General features: G+C 44.1%; 1 protein-coding gene across 3 annotated transcripts in view; it reads left to right on the forward strand.

Annotated features, from left to right (window-relative positions):
• Positions 1-20,593, forward strand: part of RUNX2 (RUNX family transcription factor 2) — a 213,988-nt gene that overhangs the window by 144,203 nt on the left and 49,192 nt on the right. For 2 of the 3 annotated variants that reach the window (XM_075923375.2, XM_075923376.2), the window contains exon 6: positions 16,353-16,526. The exons of the other annotated variant lie outside the window; for it this stretch is intronic. In XM_075923375.2, coding sequence (XP_075779490.1) covers positions 16,353-16,526 — 174 coding nt within the window. The remainder of the gene's footprint in view (positions 1-16,352; positions 16,527-20,593) is intronic. 3 annotated transcript variants of the gene reach the window in all.

Raw genomic sequence — 20,593 nt, forward strand, 5'->3', positions numbered from 1 at the left:
CTTAGTAATGCCTGCTGGGGGCCCGATGGGTGTTTGTGTAGCTGGAGAAAACTGTGGCTTCCTCAAGTTTTAGTTACTGCAGTCTATACTTAGGCAGCCTGATGCTAGCGATTGGCTTCAGTGGAAGCTGCAGCCACTCAGCCTCACTCAGAACACCAGCCCCAGAGCTGGTTGAAGAGTTTAACCCGAGGCCCTCACATTTAAAAAATGTTGCCTGGGTGACTTGCTCAAGACTGCACCGTGAGTCAGTTGCACGCTCAAACCTGCTCCACCTCTTTGAACTCTGCACTCTTGCCATTCGACAGTGCTTTCTCTGCCTCTAATGAGATCACCAGAAAGGGGACAGAGCATAAGAAAAGGAAGGGATCAAAATGGTGGCCGACCGCAAGGAGGATGAGGGGGGCATCTTCAGGACACCATCTCAGCTAACATCAGTTAGCACATCAGTTATGCATCACTTACGGTGAGGCATCTGTCAGACTTAAGTGTTGCATAGGCTTGTGCTGGCACTCCGCCCAGAGGTGAATTTTACCCGGAGAACTGAATGGATTCTGTCACCTGTCTGCTGCTCCATTAAACTCATATATTACCCACAGCACAAGACTTGCATCATATTCTGGCCTTTTAACCAGGCTTTAGACTGGAACAGAAAGGTGTTGAGTGTACTTTTTACTGGGGAAGCCACCAATTCTTTATACCTTTCGAAAGGAAGAAAAAGAGACATTCTTCAAGCTGTCGTTGCAAATTAGAGGCCACAGACCTAAACCCACAGAGAAGCCAGGAATCTGTACACCTTTTAAAGGCTACGCATGTTTTTGACATTTTTTTTAACAGGCAACCTTTATAGATTTTCATGGTAAACATTAATGGGCCAAGAGATGTTTCATGTTTCTCTAAAGCGCTGACAGACTCCACGCAAACTAGACAGAAGTCCAGTCTTATGGCTTGGGTTCATTGGTTTCTGTGTTATCATCACAGATAATGTGGTGTCTTATTTAGGCAAGTTTGAAAAGCTGTATTTGATTTAAAAATAATCAAAGCTGTCACATCCTGGCTTCTGTCTACATTTAGCTTGATTTGAGGTGCCCTTTCTATAACAATAATTTGATACTCTTCACAATACTTGGCACCCCAAGCCCTAGAGTGGAATGTAACAGGAACACGTTAGCAGCTCTGAGTGTGAGTAAACTCCAGTAGTGCTGGAATGAAAGGGTAGGGCTTTCAGTGTGTGTCTCTCCCTCGCTTGGCATTCACAGACAATAAGAACTCACGGATTAACATGCTAGACTATGTTTATTACACATGGGTGGATAAAGCAATTATCTGTCTATCAAGGCTGTAGTCAATTGTGCAATCGCATTAACATGGGTGGATATGTGGAGAAATGCTTTTCTGCCACAGAGGGTGCTGATACACAAGATAATCCTTCAAGTCTAACTTGTAAAGACTGTTTTGTTTTGGAGTTTATATCATGTTTCCCTTGCAAGCATAGACTGAAACGGCATCTTTTTTATTTTCAGTTGCATTTGCAGCTTCCTTTAGCCATCTGAATGTTATTAGCGAAGTTATTTTAGAAACATCCCTTGTTTAATTAAGTTTAAACAATCTGCTTAAAACCTGTGGCACAGATATAAACACAGTAGTTGTTCCATGCAGCAAGACAGCCTTTTGAAAGGTACACACGCATATACCCCTCCATGATTGCTTGACTCATGTCTTGTCCAGGCCTGGACTCCTACTCTCACCACAGCATTCAACTTATAATATACCCTTGGTTTTGGAGAGAAATTTAAAAAAAGAGAGTGCATCCTATTGATATCTAGAGAGCAGAGGACTGCAAAGCAGCACACAATTGAAGAGGCCTTAGACTAGATTAAAACTAAGTGCCTTAAATCTGGTTTAATGATTGTGTTTACATCTCCCTCTCTTTGTTCTTTTATTGTAATCAGGTTTCGCAAGTGTTAAGAAAACCAACCCCTCCTGCCTGTTGGAGAAAAGCCCATTCAATCAAGACATTTTTTCACCCCCCCCCCCCACCCCTTTTTCTTTACTGCTCTTCAATGTAGCAAAACCAGGCTAAAGACCTACTTTATGGAGTAGTTATACTTTTTTTTAATGGTTAAAGGAGATGGTTTGATAGTGATGAGGGATGACGAAGTAGGGATGAGGAGCTTTTGACTTTTGAAACGCTGCTCCCTTTCAATTTTTCCCTGTTGCTCAAAAAAAGCAAAAATATAAATAAATAGACCAAAAACCAAACACAAATAAATACTAGGAAAAAGCGCAGCAGATACTAGCATGCAGCGGGAATGAAGCCAGGGCCTGGGAATTGCGTGACAGTCTCTGTGTGTCTGATTTGTCTCTAGACTCCTTAAAGAAAGATGCCAGCCATGGTTAGCTGGGTGGCTGGCACATTCACTGATGCCTTATGTTTTTTCATAAGGTTCAAAGGTGAACGAGAATAGCATCACGATGCAGGGGGCTCCAACCTACTCTGACTTCCTCGTGTGTTTGTGGAGGTAGAGTTTATTTTAAAAGAAATTAGCCATTTCCTTGAGCGAATTAAAAAGCTTGGAGGAAATGGCAAATCATGTGGTGAGCCAGGGAGGATCGGCCAATGAGAGGAGACAGGAACTGCTCTAATGCACAGTTCTAACCCGCAGCATAGATGAGGATGGGTTTAGGGTGTGGGTGGAAGGTGGATGCCAAAGCACCGAGCACCTGTAGTGCTGCAGTGTGTCTGAACTCTGTGGCTCTCTTTGGGTGTGGGCAGGAGGGAATGAGGAGAACCGCGTAATTTTGAGCAGACAGGGGCAGCCGACAGCCTCGCCGGGCCCCTGGGCAAGGTGGGAGGGCAGGACACTTGGCTCCACACTCCTGGAAGGGCAGCCATCCTTCAGCATGGGCTGCTGTGTGTCCTACCGGCCAGCCCTCAAAGCTGCCATACCCTGGGCTTAACTCACTCCCATGGAGAGAGAGCGATGCACTTTGTCCCATATTGAAATTACCCCTCAGTTTGCAGGAAACAAAACGCTAGCAGGGCTTTTGCAGCCCATCTAAGGCTACCTGGATGATGAGCTGTAATGAAACTTACTTTTGTGTCCAAGTGGCAAAATTCCCACTGAATTAGGAACCAGATTTTGCACCATTTATGTACATCCCGGGGTGATCCTACCCACTTTGGGCCGGATCTAAAGCCCAGTGAAATCAATGAAAAGACACACTTCCATGGGGTCTGGAGCAACCCTTTGTTGGTCTGCTGGCCTGCTTTGAACCTCTCCAAGATCACTGGGGTGAAGGAACTGGAAAGCGGTTGTCAGCTGGGATTCCATCAGTGCACTTCATTAGTTTCCATGTCAATTATTTATGCATTGGTCAGTTTCAGGTGGCTATTTTTGACCTGCTCTGTGTAAAACAGTCTCCATTTTAGAAACAAAATCCTTTGGGGGATGGGAGGGGAGGGGTTCCTGATTTCTGTCCATGTGCATGTGTAACCCTCATTAATGCTAATGAGAGTCCTGTGTGCATGGTTGGGAAAGTAAGCTGTCTTTAATGTAAACCGGTGCCTTTAGCTAGTTAAAAAGCAACTGTATTTTTCCCTCCACCGAGTGAATTAAAGTCAGTTATTGTGCTTATGTAGCGCCTTGTTTTATGAATTATAAGGACTTTTCCTATTTAGAACCTATGGCCTAATTATGTAATTGTGTCTCTTGGGTAGATATTTTTCTTCTCATAATTATGTCTTTACCCAAGAGACTGGAAGGGCTCCAAGCGTTCCGCTTTCATGGGGAGAAATTGTTTGGCTCTCTTTTTCATTTGTGTTGAATTTGGAATTGTATACAGCATGTATGGCTCAATGAGGGGGGCAGCGGAGGGAAATCAACAAAGAGCACAATGGCTTGTCGCAAATATTTACAGGAATATGGGCTTCGTAAACAGGAGCTCTTTTGGCTCATTTCAGGGGCCTTGCTTCCAACGAGCTAACGTGATCCTTCTGGCTAGAGGATGATTTATAATCCTCTTGTGTTAGCTTTAGAGCTCAGATAGACAGTTGTTTTGGAGCTGTACCTTGCTAACATGATGTATTGTCTGAATATTACAGGAAAGATGAATATCCCTGTTTGAATCAAGCTATCTTGAAATCCTTGGGCCCAATTTTGAGCTGTTTCACCTGTGTAAATGCAGAGTAGCTCCTTAGACTCCAGATTTACACCAGCATAATTGAGATCAGAATCAGGCCCATAGAGACATATCAGGCAGTAAGTTCACATGTGCAATTCCTATTGATAGTAATGCATTTTACTAATGTAATGATCTTGAAATATACTAGTCTAGTGCAATAAACCCCTGGCAGATCATTACATCTGTCAATCTTTTCCAATATAGGGATTTTCTTTCCCTATTATTAAAAAAACGGGGAGTCCTGTAGCACCTTAGTGACTAACAAATATATATATATATAAATGAGCTTTCGTGGACAAAACCCACTTCCCCACGAACGCTCCTGACACTATATATGTATATTTTTGCCAGACTCTAAGGTGCTACAGGACTACTTGCTTTTTTAGAGTTATAGACTAACATGGCTACCTCTCTGAGACTTTTCTCTATTATATAAGCTAACATTTCCCTTTTCAAGTTTCCTACCATTAGTGGGGAGAAGGAATAATCAGAAATTCCCCCCTTAGACCCTAAACCTGCTCCCATTGATGTCAATGGAAAAAAAAAAGTCAGCAGTCCATAATCTAATTCTTCTCCCACTATTCTTTATTCTGCCCTTTTCCTGGAGCTTCCGTGTGTGTTGCTTAAGGCTGCTGCCTCTTTTTGGTTCACCTCTCTCCTTTAAACACACATCTTTTGCCAATCACAGTCTGAGATCCCATCATTTGGAAGGATAGAGAAAGCCTGCACACCCCTTTGGCCACAAAGAGCAATCTCGATATGCCAGTGTCCCATGCCACTTACACCCTTTCAGACTGTAAGTGGGACAGTGACCATGACCTCTTCTGTTTTTATATACTGTGAGCCCACTGTTGGCATATAACACATAACAGCTGTGCCTGGATATTGAGGCAAAGACTGCATGTCAGAGCCTCCATTTTAACTGGGATCACCCATGAAATCACTTCACAACAAGTGAGTGTAAAGGATCTTAATTTCAGCTCCATCTATAAATTTTCCATGCTTGACTTTCATACATAGATATTTGAGTCCCCATCATCAATTGCTATTTTTGTTGTGACAGAATCATATCAAAGTGAAAAAGGTGCAAATGGGTGAAGATTGAAAATACCCAGCCCGTTCAAGGATAATAAAAACGTCTGTTGACAATCTGGTAACCAAAGCTAACTGGTCCCATAAAAGAATTAATGAGTGGTTTGCTTTGTGCTAAAAAGGAAGTTCTGCACTGTCACTGCATATGGCTAGACCAAGTATGATCTGATTAGGTTTCAGACCCACACACAAAAGCTGCAAAATTAAAAAAAGAAAAGAGGTAAAAATCTCAAAGCATTAGCTTTACATTAGGGTTCCCTAGGTTGCCCTGTCAAATGTTTATTTGAAGTGACCAGAAGGTGTCATCTAAACGGACAGCAAGGGTGCGTCTAGACAGCACCTTTATCTCGGAATAAGTTACGGAATTTGTGCTATGTAAATTGCGTAGCTTATTTCAAATGTATTTCAAAATAGCTTATTTTGAATCCCTCAACCCTCGTGGAATGAGGGTTACAGGGATGCCAAAATAGCGCACCTATTATTTCAAAATCTATTTCGAAATAACAGGCGTGCGTAAAAGATGCAGAATAGCTAGATGTACCCGAACAGCCCAGTGATCAGAGAAAAAGTCACCAGCCAGCAGACATGGGCAGCATTTCTGTGATCCCGGAAACTGGGATAGAGTAAGATCCACCTAGAGTCAAAGCTACAGTATGTTTTCTGCCATGAATGGATGGGTAACAGATGATAGCACTTATGTGCCATCTTTAACGTTTTCCTGAATGAAGCTTTCCTCCTTTGACTGGCATATTTTAATAGCATGCATAGTCATGGCATGCGTGTCTAGCCACGGCTTTGTTTTGTTTTACTGCATTGATTGTATCAGATCTGTTTTCCTACTCTGAATCGGTGCTGCAACTCTTGCAACAGGTTAACCACAGTGCAGGCTGTTTCCAGAACCTTTGATGTACAAGTTTGGTTAAAAAGAGCCGGGGAGGGTTGATAGACTAGGATATTGTCAAAGTAGGCTCCTAATTCAGGGTTGAGGCACCAGTCTCCCAGTTTAAGCCCCACTGGGATTCACAAAACTCCCCCTGAATCCTATACTCAGTGCCTAAGCTTTTTTAGTAAGAAAGTCGCTAGGACCCTGGGTTTCCGCCTCTGAGCGGGTATGTCTATACTTGCCCCCTACTTCAAAGTAGGGAGGCAAATGAAGCATACCGAAGTTGCAAATCAAGCCCAGGATTTAAATATCCCGCGTTTGATTTGCATGTTCCCGGTCGGTCGCCATTTTAGAAATTCACTAGCCCGGAGTAACTGCCCATGTCTACACGCGGCAGTGAAACGGGAGTCCGATTTAAAGCCCCTAATTCAAATTAGCTGGTAAACCTCATTGCAGGAGGAATCCCAGCTAATTCGAGTTAGGGCTTTAAATCGGACTCCTGTTTCACTGCCACGTGTAGATGTGGGCAGTTACTCCGGGCTAGTGAATTTCTAAAATGGCGACCAGCCGGGAACATGCAATCAAGCACAGGATATTTAAATCCCGGGCTTGATTTGTAACTTCGGTATGCTTCATTTGCCTCCCTACTTTGAAGTAGGGGGCAAGTGTAGACATACCCAGCATGAGCCCTGCTGCTTCACTCAAAACATCTATCTCCTGGCTGAATGCCAGAGCATACACAACCTGGGGGGAAGATAGGTATTTGGGCAACTGATGCATTTGTGGGGCCCCATCCTGTGGGTTGGGCTGCCAACCAAGAATATTGCCCTGTGCCCAAATCACGGGTCTGTGGGGTACTTTGATATGAGGCTCTCTCAGTCTCTCCTGGTGAGGTTATTCCACTGTGGATAAGTACTGAAGAGAATACTGGTACAGGGAGAGTGGAACCTGGGTCTCCCATGTCCCGAGGCTGTGCTCTCGCTCACTTGCTCTCGCACATGCCTTCTCTCCAGCCCACATGACTATGTATTTGGCCACAGTGGAACAGCTTCAAACAGGAGAGACGGAGGGACCCTCCTCCCCATCAGAATATCCCACAAACCCACGGCACTCTCCTAAGCTGTGGCAAATCCCTGTTCAAATCCTTTCTATTTATGAGGGCCAAGAGGCGGTGAAATCGTCCTGGGGAGTCTCCCACACGAGCACTTTAACGACTAGGCTAGACATTATAAGGGACTTGTCCTTTTCCCTGTTATCCTCCTAAATGCCTTTGGCTTCTAATTGCAAAGAGGGTGCGTAGCTGCGAATGGCTCGCAGAGATAGGTGTCTAAATCCAAGCTGGAGGGATGCACCTATCTCTGAAGGAGAGGAGGATACACCCCACTCCTTGGTATCTCCCATTGGCTAGCTTCAGCCTCTCCCAGCCTAGCACACCCACTTTTGTGAATCAGGCTCAAGTTCTTATTTTTCCCCATTCATTACCTAGGTGCCTAACTCAGGCTCAGTGAACCCCATTATGTTCCTGTGACTTTTATAGTGCCTAAGTACCTTTATAAATCTAGCCTTTTGTGGATAGAAGAAACTATTGGGACTTGGGGATCAGAATTCCCAGGCTCTGTGTTCTTGGGCTCTGAGGACAGATATACTGGAATGCTGGGTTTTACTTCTTCCTGTGTAACCCTTCTGCTAGTTGGAGGGGCACCAGGCAGGGCCAGGTTCAATATCTAGGAGTTCCTTTTCAACAGAACTGGCTCAAACCCCCACCCAGTAACCTGGGACAATTATATACAAGCCCTGGGTGCCTCTGAAAGGCAATACTTCCCCACTGGCAAGCACTGAGTCTGAATGTAGAGGAACCATTTTGAATAAAAGGAGGGAACTAACCTGGCATTACATTTGGGAAAACATCACAACCAGGATTCATAAACAAAGCCATGAGAAGAACCCCTTCTCCTCCCACTCCCGAGTACATTGGGAGTTGTCCTTTCCCCTCAGGTTCTTTAGTCCAGCGACCGCATGTTCCTTCAGCATGCCCCTCCTTTCTCCCTATACTGCACCACACTCATAGTTGTTCTTTGCCAGTGCAGACTCTAAATTCAGAGGTGCACCTGCCGAGTTCACCTCCCACCTGGGGGGACAGGATGGGAAGGCAAGGGTCACAAGTCCTTTGTGCCTTATTTGCTTTGCTGTCCAGGTACATGTGTTCACTGCTCCTCTCCTCCAGCCACTCCTTATATCTTCAGGCCCCACCACTTAACACAGCTCTCAGTAATTTCAGCTGTTAGCGAGGGAGCCTCTGTGCTGGTGTATGCTGGACAGTCTCTTACATCAGAGACACAGTCCCAAAACAGGGCTAAGGCTTAGACCTGGTTATCAGTAATGTCAGCTGTGTAGCATGTAACAAGACATTCAACTGAGTCTTAATCAGCCCTGTTATCGCCCAGTGGAGAAAGGAAGGGCTAAAAGGTACCTAGCATCCTGAGGTAAGCACCCCTCCCATCAGCTACATCAGTGTTTCTCAACCAGTGGTACAAGTCTGGGGGGTACGTCAACACAACTGAAATTTGGAGAAAACTGAATGTTTTGTTCTAAGTTTTACAGCGCTTTATTATTTTTGTCCTTTTTACACCCAAAAATTTCAGCACTCACCAGGCTACAATTAAGTTGTTGAAACAAATGTGTTGCAATGGTAGAAAAAAAAATGGTGTGTCTGAAAACTCTAGGTATTGAGGGGACTTACAGTTTTTTTTTAAAAAGGGGTACTTTATAAAATAACGTTTAGAAACACTGAGCTATATCACCACTCTCCTCACCCTTTCCCAGTTCATTGGGTATCGGCATCCATGTCCCCTGCTTCGTGAGTGCAGAGTAGTTGGGGTGAGTTCTTCAATCAGGGTATGCCAAATGGAGTCTTGCTACCCGTCATTCAGACAAGGAAAATATCCCTTTAGTACCCTTGCCCCAATAACAGAGATGTGTGATCCAGCAAGTGATCATTTGGGCAACGGCGTCAGGTGGGTGTGCCCATGCAAACAAGGTCTGCTCCTGAAGTCCCTTCCTTATCACTAGGGCTGTGTTTAAACTACATCCCTTTTCTTGAAAAAAGGATGTAAATTAGACACTTAGGAATTGCAGATGAAGCCGGGATTTAAATTTAATTCTTCATTTGCATAATAGAGGCTGTGTTTTTTTTTCGACAAAGGGATTTTCGAAAGAAAAACGGCTGTTTAGACGGGGATCATTTGAAAATAAAACCCTTTTTTGAAAGATCCTGTACTCCTGAAAAAAACCTGTAGCCGCCATTATGCAAATGAAGTGTGGGAAATTTAAATCCCGGCTTCATTTGCAGTTTCAAAGTGTCTAATTTACATCCCTTTTTCTAGAAAAGGGATGTAATCTAGACGTACCCTAGATGTCAGAATAGAGCTCATTCCAACTCTGCGTACACCTATGTTGAATCCTCTCTTTTTGGCCTCGGTCAAATGGACTTTAGATCACACATAAGAACATAAGAATGGCCATACTGGGTCAGACCAAAGGTCCATCCAGTCCAGTATCCTGTCTGCTGACAGTGGCCAATGCCAGGTGCCCCAGAGGGAGTGAATCGAACAGTTAATGATCAAGTGATTTCTCTCCTGCCATCCATCTCCACCCTCTGACAAACAAAGGGTGGGGATACCATTCCTTACCCATACTGGCTAATAGCCATTTATGGACTTAACCTGTTCAGTACCCCACAAAACACCCTGTTCCGTACCCAACAAAACAGGCCCAGTTTTTTCAATATAATTTCATATTGGAGACTTAAGTGTGTCTCTAATCACCTTTGTAACCTACTTCTGAATCTGCTCTGTTTCTGCTATAACTATCTTTGGGTATGTCTAGACTGCATCTCTCTGTTGGCAGAGGGATGCAAATTAGGCAGGTCGACATTGCAAATGAAGCGGAGATTTCAATATCCTGTACTTAATTTGCATAAAAATGGCTACCGTTTTTGCTGACTCAGCAATTTGTGGGCAAAAAGCAGCAGTCTAGAGGGGGATCTGTCGAAAAAGAAAGCCTTTTTCGACAGATCCCTTATGCCTCCTGTAAGGAAGTTTATGCGATCTGTTGAAAAAGGCTTTCTTTCTCAACAGTTCCCCCTCTAGACTGATTATTTTTGCCGACAAAGTGCTGAGTCGGCAAAAATGGCAGCCATTTTTATGAAAATTAAGCACGGGATATTTAAATCCCCGCTTCATTTGCAATGTCAACCTGACTAATCTGCATCCCTCTGCCAACAGAGGGATGCAGTCTAGACATACCCTTTGAGAAATGTTGACCATAAATGAACACAGTATTCTGGGTGAGGCCATCTCTTTGAGCTATATAATACTATTAAAGTACGTCCAGTGTTATATTATCCATTTTTTATACAACCTAACACTGCTTTTTTATTTTTTTTTAAATCACTCGCATGCACGTGGATCAGAGGTTTTCAGTGAGCTGTCCACCATGACGCCCAGGTCTTTTTTCTTAAATAAATTATGCCTCACAACTCAAGACAACGAAATACATCTTTGCTTAGTGTGCTCCCTGGGGATCAGGAATTTCTCTGTCAACGGATGCATATATCACTACTAAGATGAAAAGCGGCCTTTGTGCCGTGAACTTCACATGAATAGCATGCATTTCATTATTCCTGCTCACATGCTGTTTGGAAAGGATTTTTTCTAGGGTTTTTCACTGCATGAAGTAGCTCTTCCACAGTCACGAGAGGTTTGCAGGCCCATAGGTATGTGAAGCCCATAGGTATGTAAGGTATGGACTTCACAGCAGTGCCTAATTCCCCTTCCAATCAATGGGAGTTAGGCACTTAGATAATTCTGTGACTTGCACCCTAACTCCTGTGGGTTGTAAGCACCTTCTGAATTTATTGTTTTCAGGGCTTGTTCTCCAAGGACTGCCTGGTGGCCTTTTATTTAAAAACATGGCAAGGGTCACATCACAGGAACACACAGGTGTCATTACAATGGAGGTTTGGTTAGAATGGTTTTATTTGTCATTAAGGATAAGAAAGGGACTTATAGTACAACAACCACACAAACCTGAGAAGATGACATTTAATAAAACTTCTCTAAGGGACCTCACTAGGTAATCTGGGTCCTATCTGGGATCCCAAATTCCTTTTGTCCCAATGTTCATTTGTGTCTTGGCCCTAAAATTAAAATGTCAACAAGGGTTGGTACAAGCCAAAAGTGTTTATTGGCTCCGATTTGGCATCTAGAGACTCATAGGATTTGTCCACATGGCAGTTTGATTTCTGTGGTTGGCCCATGCCAACTGACTTAGGCTCATGGTGTTTGGCTTAAGGGGCTTTTTGAAGTATAGATATTTGGGTTTGGGCTGCAACCAAAGCTGTGAGAGCTTCCCAACTTGCAAGATCGTAGAGACCAGACTGCAACCTGAGCTGGAATGTCTACACTGCAATTAAACAGCCAGTTCAGCCAAAGTCAGTTGGCAGGGGCCAGCCACAGGTTTTTAACTGCCATGTAGACATGCCATTAGTTTCCTCAATGCTTCGGGTCTGCCAGACAAGGGGAACTCTCCTCCTGGGCCTTTCAGAAAATTTACTATGGACTCCTCTCGTTTGAATCAGCTACAGAGTTCTTTCTACCTCACTTCCTAGCCTAAACAACTCCGTGCGGTTATTTTCAATTAGTAGACAGTTGCTGGGTTCTGTCCCAGAGGTGGCTGAATTTCAATGATGGATTCAATTTGGAGTAAATAAGGTGTGTAGTTAAGTATAACCATTGTCTTTACAAAGCTCTGCACTGAAGAATGGAGCATGCTCAAAAGGAAATTAAAGGGTACTTTTACAGAACTGGGCAGCAGTGAGGACTTACAAATAACCACATATATAGCTAACACATTATGTAGTCCAAGTTTATGTACCAGTTGCTTGGGAGAGTGCTTTGGGATCCCTGAGGAGAAAGGCACTACTGAAATGTACAATATAGTTTTTGTCTAAAAAATAAGAACAAAAGCTCATTTTGGGGTACAGCTTGAACCTCACTAGCTTGGCATCCTCAGGACCTGACCGGTACCAAACCAGAGAATTTGCCGGACCATGGGCTTACCACTGCTTACTGGGCTCTTAGAAGACATTTAGGGGTAAATTAGAGCTAAGCAACAGCACAGAACACTGAGCACCAAGACTGGTGGCTGTAAACATACTTTATGGTACCATGGGAAACTTGTCCCACACCCATAATAAGTGGGCATCCAACTAACTAAAATCATGCCGGACCATGGATTTTGCTGGACCAGAGAGTGCTGGACTAGTGGTTCAACCTATAGATTCAGTCCTGGTGAGAGAGATTAGAGATAGGCAAATTCAGTTTGTGTTATTTTGAACTCACTGAAAAGAGATTATATTCTGATTAGGAACAAATGCGAACAAAGGAGAAAGGGGAAAATCCATTGGAAAAAAAAAACCAGGATGGAAAATGGCACAGGCCGAAGGAAAAACAAACGGAGCTTTTGAGAAAAGGAAAGGTTGAGAAAGAGAACTTCCATGGAAAAATACTTTATGTGTGAGAGTTACTTCTTTAGATTTAATAACGTCTAACTTGTACCACAGAGCTTTTCATAAATTCAAGAGGCAATGCTAAACGCTGCCAGCTAAGGTATTATCATATTAATTAGCCTGCAATGACAACATTACCACAAACCAGCCAAGAAGTCATTCTATATCTCTGCTCATTAGCATCACTCCTAGATCCATAAGGCACCCACTTGTGCCGGGCTAATTTTGGGTGGCTTATTCTAATATGTAGCACTTGTTTCCCTTTATCTAGGAAGAGGAAAGATGTTTGTAGGTTGTGGGGAAAACATGCTGTAGAGTGACAGGCAAATGGGTCAATACATTGGTTTCACGAATCTTAAAAATTGGTTGAGATTCTTCTCAACTCTCAAAGGTAGATCAATTTCTCTGCACATGCTCATTCCAGCCTCTCAATCTTATGTATTGAAATAGGATTCCTCTAGAGTCCTGTACTACAGATTGCACCTCCCTGAACTGGGACTCTCTCCGGTAACATCCGTGGGTTGCTGAACGAGAGAGCCCTGGGGCAGGAGGGCCAGTATCCGAGAGCCCCGTGAAAAGCAAGGCTGGTAGTAGCACAGCCAGGGTCTCAGCAACCCGGTGGTGGTAGCAGGGCTGTGGTAGTGGGGCAGGAGCAGCTCATCCATCCCGCTGGGGCCGGGGCAGCTCGTGTGTGCCGGCACAGCAGCAGGGTTGTGCCGCGGCATTCTGACCGGGGCTGCATACCAAGCCGTGGCAGCCCAGCCGGGGAAGCCTGGCAATGGAACCAGGGCTGCAGCAATCCAGCTGGGGTCAGCAGCCTGATCGGGGCTACGTGCCACCACTAGGGTTGGTGCTACGGCAGCCGGGCCAGGTCTGCATGCTGCCATGCCAGCAATGGAGCTGGAGTAGCTGTGTTGCCTGGTCAGCAGCAGTGCTGAATGAGCCGGTGGCAGGGAGAGCCATCAAGCTGAGGGGGCTGGTGACAGGGGACCTTCCTTGGTCCGGAAAATTTCCTCATCAGGTACCCCTCAGGTCCTGAGGGTGCTGGACCAGTGAGACCCAACCTGTAGTACTCATACCAGAATTGCTTGCCTGTTGTCAGGGTTCCAGTTGGATGCCCTGGTACTCGGGTACTCAGATGATGCATGCTATAAAAATGTGTGATTCTAGAGTTATAGCACAAGCCATAGGACCTGGATTCTATCTTCTGAGTTCACTGTGACTTAGCCCTTTTCACCTCTCAGTGATTCAGCTTCCCCCTCTGTAAAATAGGGGAAACGAACTCTAGCTGTTCCCTACTTATGGGTCTACTCATTAAACGTGGTGAAGTGCTCTCATACTCTGGTGATGAGCATGATGGAAATGCCTTAAAATGAATCAAGTCTTTGAATACAAATAGGATGATGGATGATGCATAATTTCTGTGACAGATCTGGCAGATCTTAAGTAAAAGTACTTCTAGTATCAGCACATTGGAGTGGGCATTCTTATTTTTGATTAATGTCATTTTCCCCTTTAACTTCTAACAACTGCACAACATTAAAGAGCATTCCTGGTTAATCCAGGCAGCATTTGTGCAGCTGAGCTGCTAGCAAAAGCTGGAGAGGGAGATATGATGAGGGGTAGTCCATTAAGTGAAGGGAGGTATGGAACCCAGCTGGATTGGTTTCACCAGATGTCTCTTTACCGTTTTCCCCTTATTACACCACTCTTTTGGCTTCTTAAAAGAGACGGGCTCTTTAGTTCTGATTTTTTAATAAACTCCAAAGTTACAGAATAATAAATGAGCCATGAAGAATAATTATAACAGAGTAATTAAAAAAAAGTCAGATTTTCTTAGCTGAGTGAAAATCTCTGTAATAAATAGAACCAGTCCTTCGAACAATTTCTCACTCGCACACATATATGGATAGGAGGTTTACCTAGGTAAGAAACTTTTGCCGGTTTAACTATCCCAGTATAATTAAAGCAGTAAAAAATCCCCAGTATGTACACGGTTTACCAGTATAAAAGTGCTTATACTAATATAGTTCAGTTTGATTTGGGAAGTGGATGTGGTAGACATAGGACTTCTGATTTTAGGTTTTCAACTAAGAAACGCTAGTAACAACACTCACAGAGACAAAAATGAAATCAGTGTTTATCCAGTGAACACTGGAAAAATACCAAAAATGGTTACTCAATTCATATTGACTTCCCCCTTTTCCCATTGCAGAACTGTATATAGGTGATATCCCTGCTCCCTGGATTGTATCTCAGGGCTTGTCTAGTTGGAGCAGTAATGTGGACTACAAGGGTGTGATTTTTTGAAGTGCACCAATGAATCGTGCATTAGTTGGTCTGTGTAGACTATTGCTAGTGCACACTAAGAGGTCCCTAGTGCTCTTTACCATAGTGCTGTTTGAAACAACACTGTGTGTGTATGCAAAGAGAAGACCCCGTAAAATACTGGTTTTGGACATCCTCATACAAATGAAAAAGTGCAAAATATGAACACCAGAAAATGAAATAAATAAACCTAGAAAAACCAGACGCCATAGGTATATACTTACAATGGCACTAGAAGATTTACTCAGCATTGCTTGGGTCCTTAATTCAAATAAGTGGTTTTTTTCTTCATTTAAATCATTGTTCTGGGTTTGGGCTGAGGATGAGGGGTTCAGTATGCAGGCTGCCCCGGGGAGAGAGGACAGCCCCTTTTCTCACTGCAGCAGCTTGGAGGCAGCTGACAAGTGCCTTTCTATGACCGCTGCAGCGGGTGTGGCTGGGGGTGGGGCGAATGTCCCTCAGCTGGGAGACAGACGGACATACAGACAAAGAAACACACAAACAGACAAATTCTCTGAAATGTATAGAATGTAGCTGTCCCTTTCTCCACCCCTGCTTCCTGCTGGCCCAATGGAGTTATAGCTGTCCTGATCCCCATCTGTGGCTCCTTGTTGCCCCCCCCCCCGTGGTCATTTTACCGTATAATTCCCTCCCATCAGACTCCTCCTTTTCCATTTTATGAGCAACAATTGAATTCCAGGCATATATCATTGTCCTGGCACAACCAAACCCTGACCTTGCTTTAAGTTATGATAAGAGGAAGCTGCATACCAAATTTGGTGGTCCTACCTCTTACTCTTTAGGAGGAGCTCTTGGGAAAATGTACTCCCAGATGGACGGACAGACAAACACACATTTGTAAAGTATATGATAAGATTATTGCATCCACACTAGGACTTTTACTGGCAATGCTGTCTCCAAAAAATGACGCCTCTAATCAATTTGGCTTTACCAGCACAATGTCTGAGTGTAGACTACACACTGCTCTTTCAGTCTCCAGAATTCACCGTGGGGCAGATCTTCAGATAGTCTGAATTGTCGTAGCTGAAACAGTGGAGCTGTAACAGTTTAGACCAGCTGACGATCTGCGGCACTGTTTTTAATACTTAGGTGCACCACTGTACAGAAGACTCTGCCACTTTTGCTTTGACCCGTGCTGGTTTCTGTCTCTAGCCAAAATGCCTAGAGAACCCCAAAACAGTAAATAGGTCTTTACAGATAAGTTGGGGATTTTTTTTTGTATGGTAAATTGTTTAGACGTGTTAATAACCCTTTTATTTTATGATTTGCTGTTTCCAGGGCACAGACAGAAGCTTGATGACTCTAAACCTAGTTTGTTCTCTGAACGCCTCAGTGATTTAGGGCGCATTCCTCATCCCAGTATGAGAGTAGGGGTCCCGACTCAGAGCCCACGGCCCTCTCTGAACTCTGCACCAAGTCCTTTTAATCCACAAGGACAGAGTCAGATTACAGGTAAGAGACAGAACCATAGGTTTAACTTGCACAGGCAATGGTAGTAATTGGTTGTGGATATTTTTGTGTCGGCTATAGGGAAGCGAGGCTGTTACAGAGTGAGAGATATGCACCAATCAAAGCTAGCTGGGGAGCAGATTATTCTGGGGCATTTAAAGATGCACATGTCTTTCTCTTCTTCAATTAATATTTTTAAAAGACCAAAGTGTCAAAATACAGCAAATAGGGGAGAAATCTGATGAAATCCAAGCACCATGATGCTCTGAAATAACCCACCCATGTGCAGTGGTGCAATATGTGGAAATAGTCTCTCTGAACATATTTACTTAGCTGTGCTCTTTACTTTGCTGGAAAAGAGTGGCCAACATTGTACTGACGAGATCATGATACCAATGCAACCTTCTCACACTGTGGGTATGTCTAGACTGCATCCACCTGTCGGCAGAGGGATGCAGATTAGGCAGGTCGACATTGCAAATGAAATGGGGATTTAAATATTCCGTGCTTAATTTGCATAAAAATGGCCGCCATTTTGCCGACAGCACTTTGTCAGCAAAAAGCAGCAGTTTAGAGGGGGATTTGTCAAGAAAGAAAGCAGGAGGCATATGGGATGGCTTTCTTTCTCGACAGATCCCCCTCTAGACTGCCACTTTTTGCCGACAAAGTGCTGAGTTGGCAAAAACAGCGGCCATTTTTATGCAAATTAAGCGTGGGATATTTAAATCCCCACTTCATTTGCAGTGTCGACCTGCCTAATCTGCATCCCTCTGCCGACAGAGGGATGCAGTCTAGACAAACCTTGTGGCTTCTCTCTAGTGCCCATTTATATCTCTGTCACCATCCACAAACTGGAGCATATGAAAATCTCCCTAGGTTGCTAAAGAGGATTGTATGCAGCAGTTCTGAGTGCATGCTGAGGGATGGGATTTCACTGTGCTGAGAGTAATAATAAATTACTGTGTGTAACAAATTACAAAAGTGAAATGGGATTTTAACTATAATTGTGCCAGAGATACGCAACAAAACCCTAAAGCATACAAAACTCACAGAGATTAGTATTTTGTTAAAAACACGAAGACTTTAGTAAGTTTTGCAAACTTTTTCCAGACAACCTGTGCCTGATTGTGAGTCAACCTGGGAAGATTTATGGTTTCATGTTTCAAGTGGTTTGACATGATACCAGCTGAAACTCAGTGGTTTAGATGAAATGTTGTGGCTTTGTTGTTGTTGGTTTTTTTTTAAAAGTTCAACTGGTAAATTAATTTGCAGTAAAGAATAAGTGGGTTTTTGTTTGAACCCAAAACTCAACATGAAACCTCATGAGAATTGAAACTGAAAAATAATTGTTCTCATGAACCTTGGTGAATGGAAACTGCCAGGTTTCTCACAGCTCTAGAATTCTTGCTTTAACTTTTGTGAAATATGAATATAATATGTAGAGATATCATGGGACCGGCCATCCACTGATTTCTCATAACAGGTTCATTTGCCAGGCTTCCCTTTCATTAGTTAGGCATCTGAAAACTGGGCTTTGCTACATATAGTGCTATAGTTAAGAAGTGCCAGACCAAAAGACCGGTGATCTCTTTAGTCTAGTGTCTTGTTTCTGACACTAAATGAGGCTTCGCCTTAACTTCCAGAAAAATTGGGACAGAGTTCCCACTTCAGAACATCTGGATAAGGCCCTTAAAGGCATAACCATAATCCTCTTCTTTTTGCCTCTCTGGAGTCTACCTATTGTGCAACACCGTTAAGGCCGGGATGCATGTGTGTGTGTGTGTATAATTCTTCTTGACCCGCATCTGGTGATCAGCTTATGGCCTGAAGGAGAAGGACTGAGAGAGCCCCTTGTAACTTTAATCCTAGCTAAGTGTAACTTCATATGCTGTTCTCATTCACATAAAAGCCTCCTGTAGAAATTGTGCTTCTGGGTTTGATTAATAATATACTTCTTTGCCTCGTTATGAATCAGCAGCAGCACGTACAAATCCTGGAGGTGAAAACGTCAGATGTTCAAATAAGTCTGAGCGCAGACAAAGCCTTGGTCTTTACTACTCACGGCATGGTTAGAGTCAACAGATAAAAGTGATGAAGACTGTGCTGACTGAGGCTATGTCTGCACTTCAGATCTTACAGCCACGCAGTTGGCCAGCTGCAGCCGCACTGTTGTAAGGTCTACCAGCTGCTCTATGCTAAGGTGACCAGATGGCCTGATTTTATAGGGATACCCTCAATATTTGGGGCTTTGTCTTATATAGGTGCCTATTACCCCACCTCCTGCCCCAGTTTTTCACACTTCCTATCTGGTCACCCTACTCTATGATGATGGGAGAGAGCTCTCCCAATGGCATAATTAAACCATTCCCAAGGAGCAGCGGTAGCTATATTGCTGGGACTGTGTCTCCCGCTGGCATAGTGCTGTCCACACTGGTGCTTTTGTTGGTAAAACATGTATCAGATGTGTGTTTTCCACACACACTCCCCGACCCACAGAGGTGTTACTGTCAGAAGTGCTACGTTAGACATAGCCTGAGATTCAGGCTGGGGCTGCTGGGGCAGAGAGAAGCAAGCCTGCTGACAAATTGCCCCAGGGCCCAACGAATCTAAAGGGCCCAGGGCTCCCACTGCTGCTACTGTTGTCATGGCAATGGCTAGAGGCCTGGGCCCTTTAGAATTGCCGTAGGAGCGCTGTGCCGCATGCTCCGGAGCTCCACATGGTATACTCCTCTGAGGGCCGGCAGGAGCGGGGAGGACACAATGCCATCTGAGCCCCAGTCCTGCCCCTTCCACCAGAGGCTCCACCCCTTCCCTGGCAATCCTGTTGGCTCTCCTCCCCCCTTTCCCCTCCCCCCGAAGGGAAAGTGACTTGGATCAGGAAGGGGCGACTTCTAGCTGTGAAGTCCGTCCACTCCTTGTCAAAGAGATTCACGTTTGTGGGGTACTGATGAATCCCTGACGGCTGTCACTTCCACAAGTGGCAGCAATGACTCCTACCACCTAACTCAGACCTCGCCACGGCCCCCCACGCTTTGCCTGCCCCTGGTTGCATGAATGCAATGCACTCAGCCACTGAAGACCACTTGCTAGCATGATGGTAGCCCACCTGCTTACTAGAGCCGTCAGGGAGAGAGCCTACTTCATCGGTGCTCCGTGAATTGCATCTGTTTTGGGGCACTATTCAAGGTGTTGATTCTAATCTGTATAACCTGCTATATTGTGGGATGGGGCTGCTTTCAGGAACACTTCTCTTCCCATGTTCTACTACCATGATGGCTGTGGCGCTGCTTGTGATAATCCCTGTGTGCACTTTTGGGGGTTGCGTTTACTGTGGCTAGTGGAATCCCTTGCAGAGGAACATAGGCCTGAGGGAGACAAGGTTTGCAGCCCAGAAAGCTGAGGGAGGCACCCCTCTTCAATCCATTTATTGCATGAACATGGAAGATTGCCGAATGTGTGCTTATTTGGGGGCAGTGCAGCCTGGGATAGGTGCTGTTTGTGCTTCCCTATGGTACTGTATTTTCTCCATTTAACATGCAATACTCTGCACACTTCCAGAAAGGAATCAAGAACAACTTTGCCTTTTCTATCCAGTGCACTCTTGGCACAGTCACTTGAATGAATAGGATTTGGGTGTGCAGTAAAAAGAGAAGTGACCTTTGTACAGAAAGAAAGGCTTTTTATTACATTTGATAAAATTGACCAGGTGTTGCTTTGCAAATGTCTTAGTTTGGTAATTTTTTACTTAGTAATTAAGATAAAAGAAAACCATTAGTTCCTACCAACTGTAGTAGCACACAATTGTTTCCTTATTGTAAAAGCCAGTGTGTAACACCGTTAAGCACAGTTAAACTTCTTTTGTTTAATTCCCATTTAGGTTTTGCATGATCATTGTAAGATCAAACAAATAGTATTTAAAATCTGGCCATCTCCCTGCTGAGTAGTAAAGAAGTAAGAGTATGCCATAACACAGTTGCTGGTTTACTGTTACATTTCTTTTTCTGGGTTGTGTTTGTTTTCCTATAGTATCTAAATACTTTTTTTTAAATACACCATGTTCTTGAACCTGA

Source organism: Pelodiscus sinensis, chromosome 3 (assembly GCF_052426305.1).
Source record: "Pelodiscus sinensis isolate ZL-2025 chromosome 3, ASM5242630v1, whole genome shotgun sequence".
Classification (NCBI taxonomy): domain Eukaryota; kingdom Metazoa; phylum Chordata; order Testudines; family Trionychidae; genus Pelodiscus; species Pelodiscus sinensis.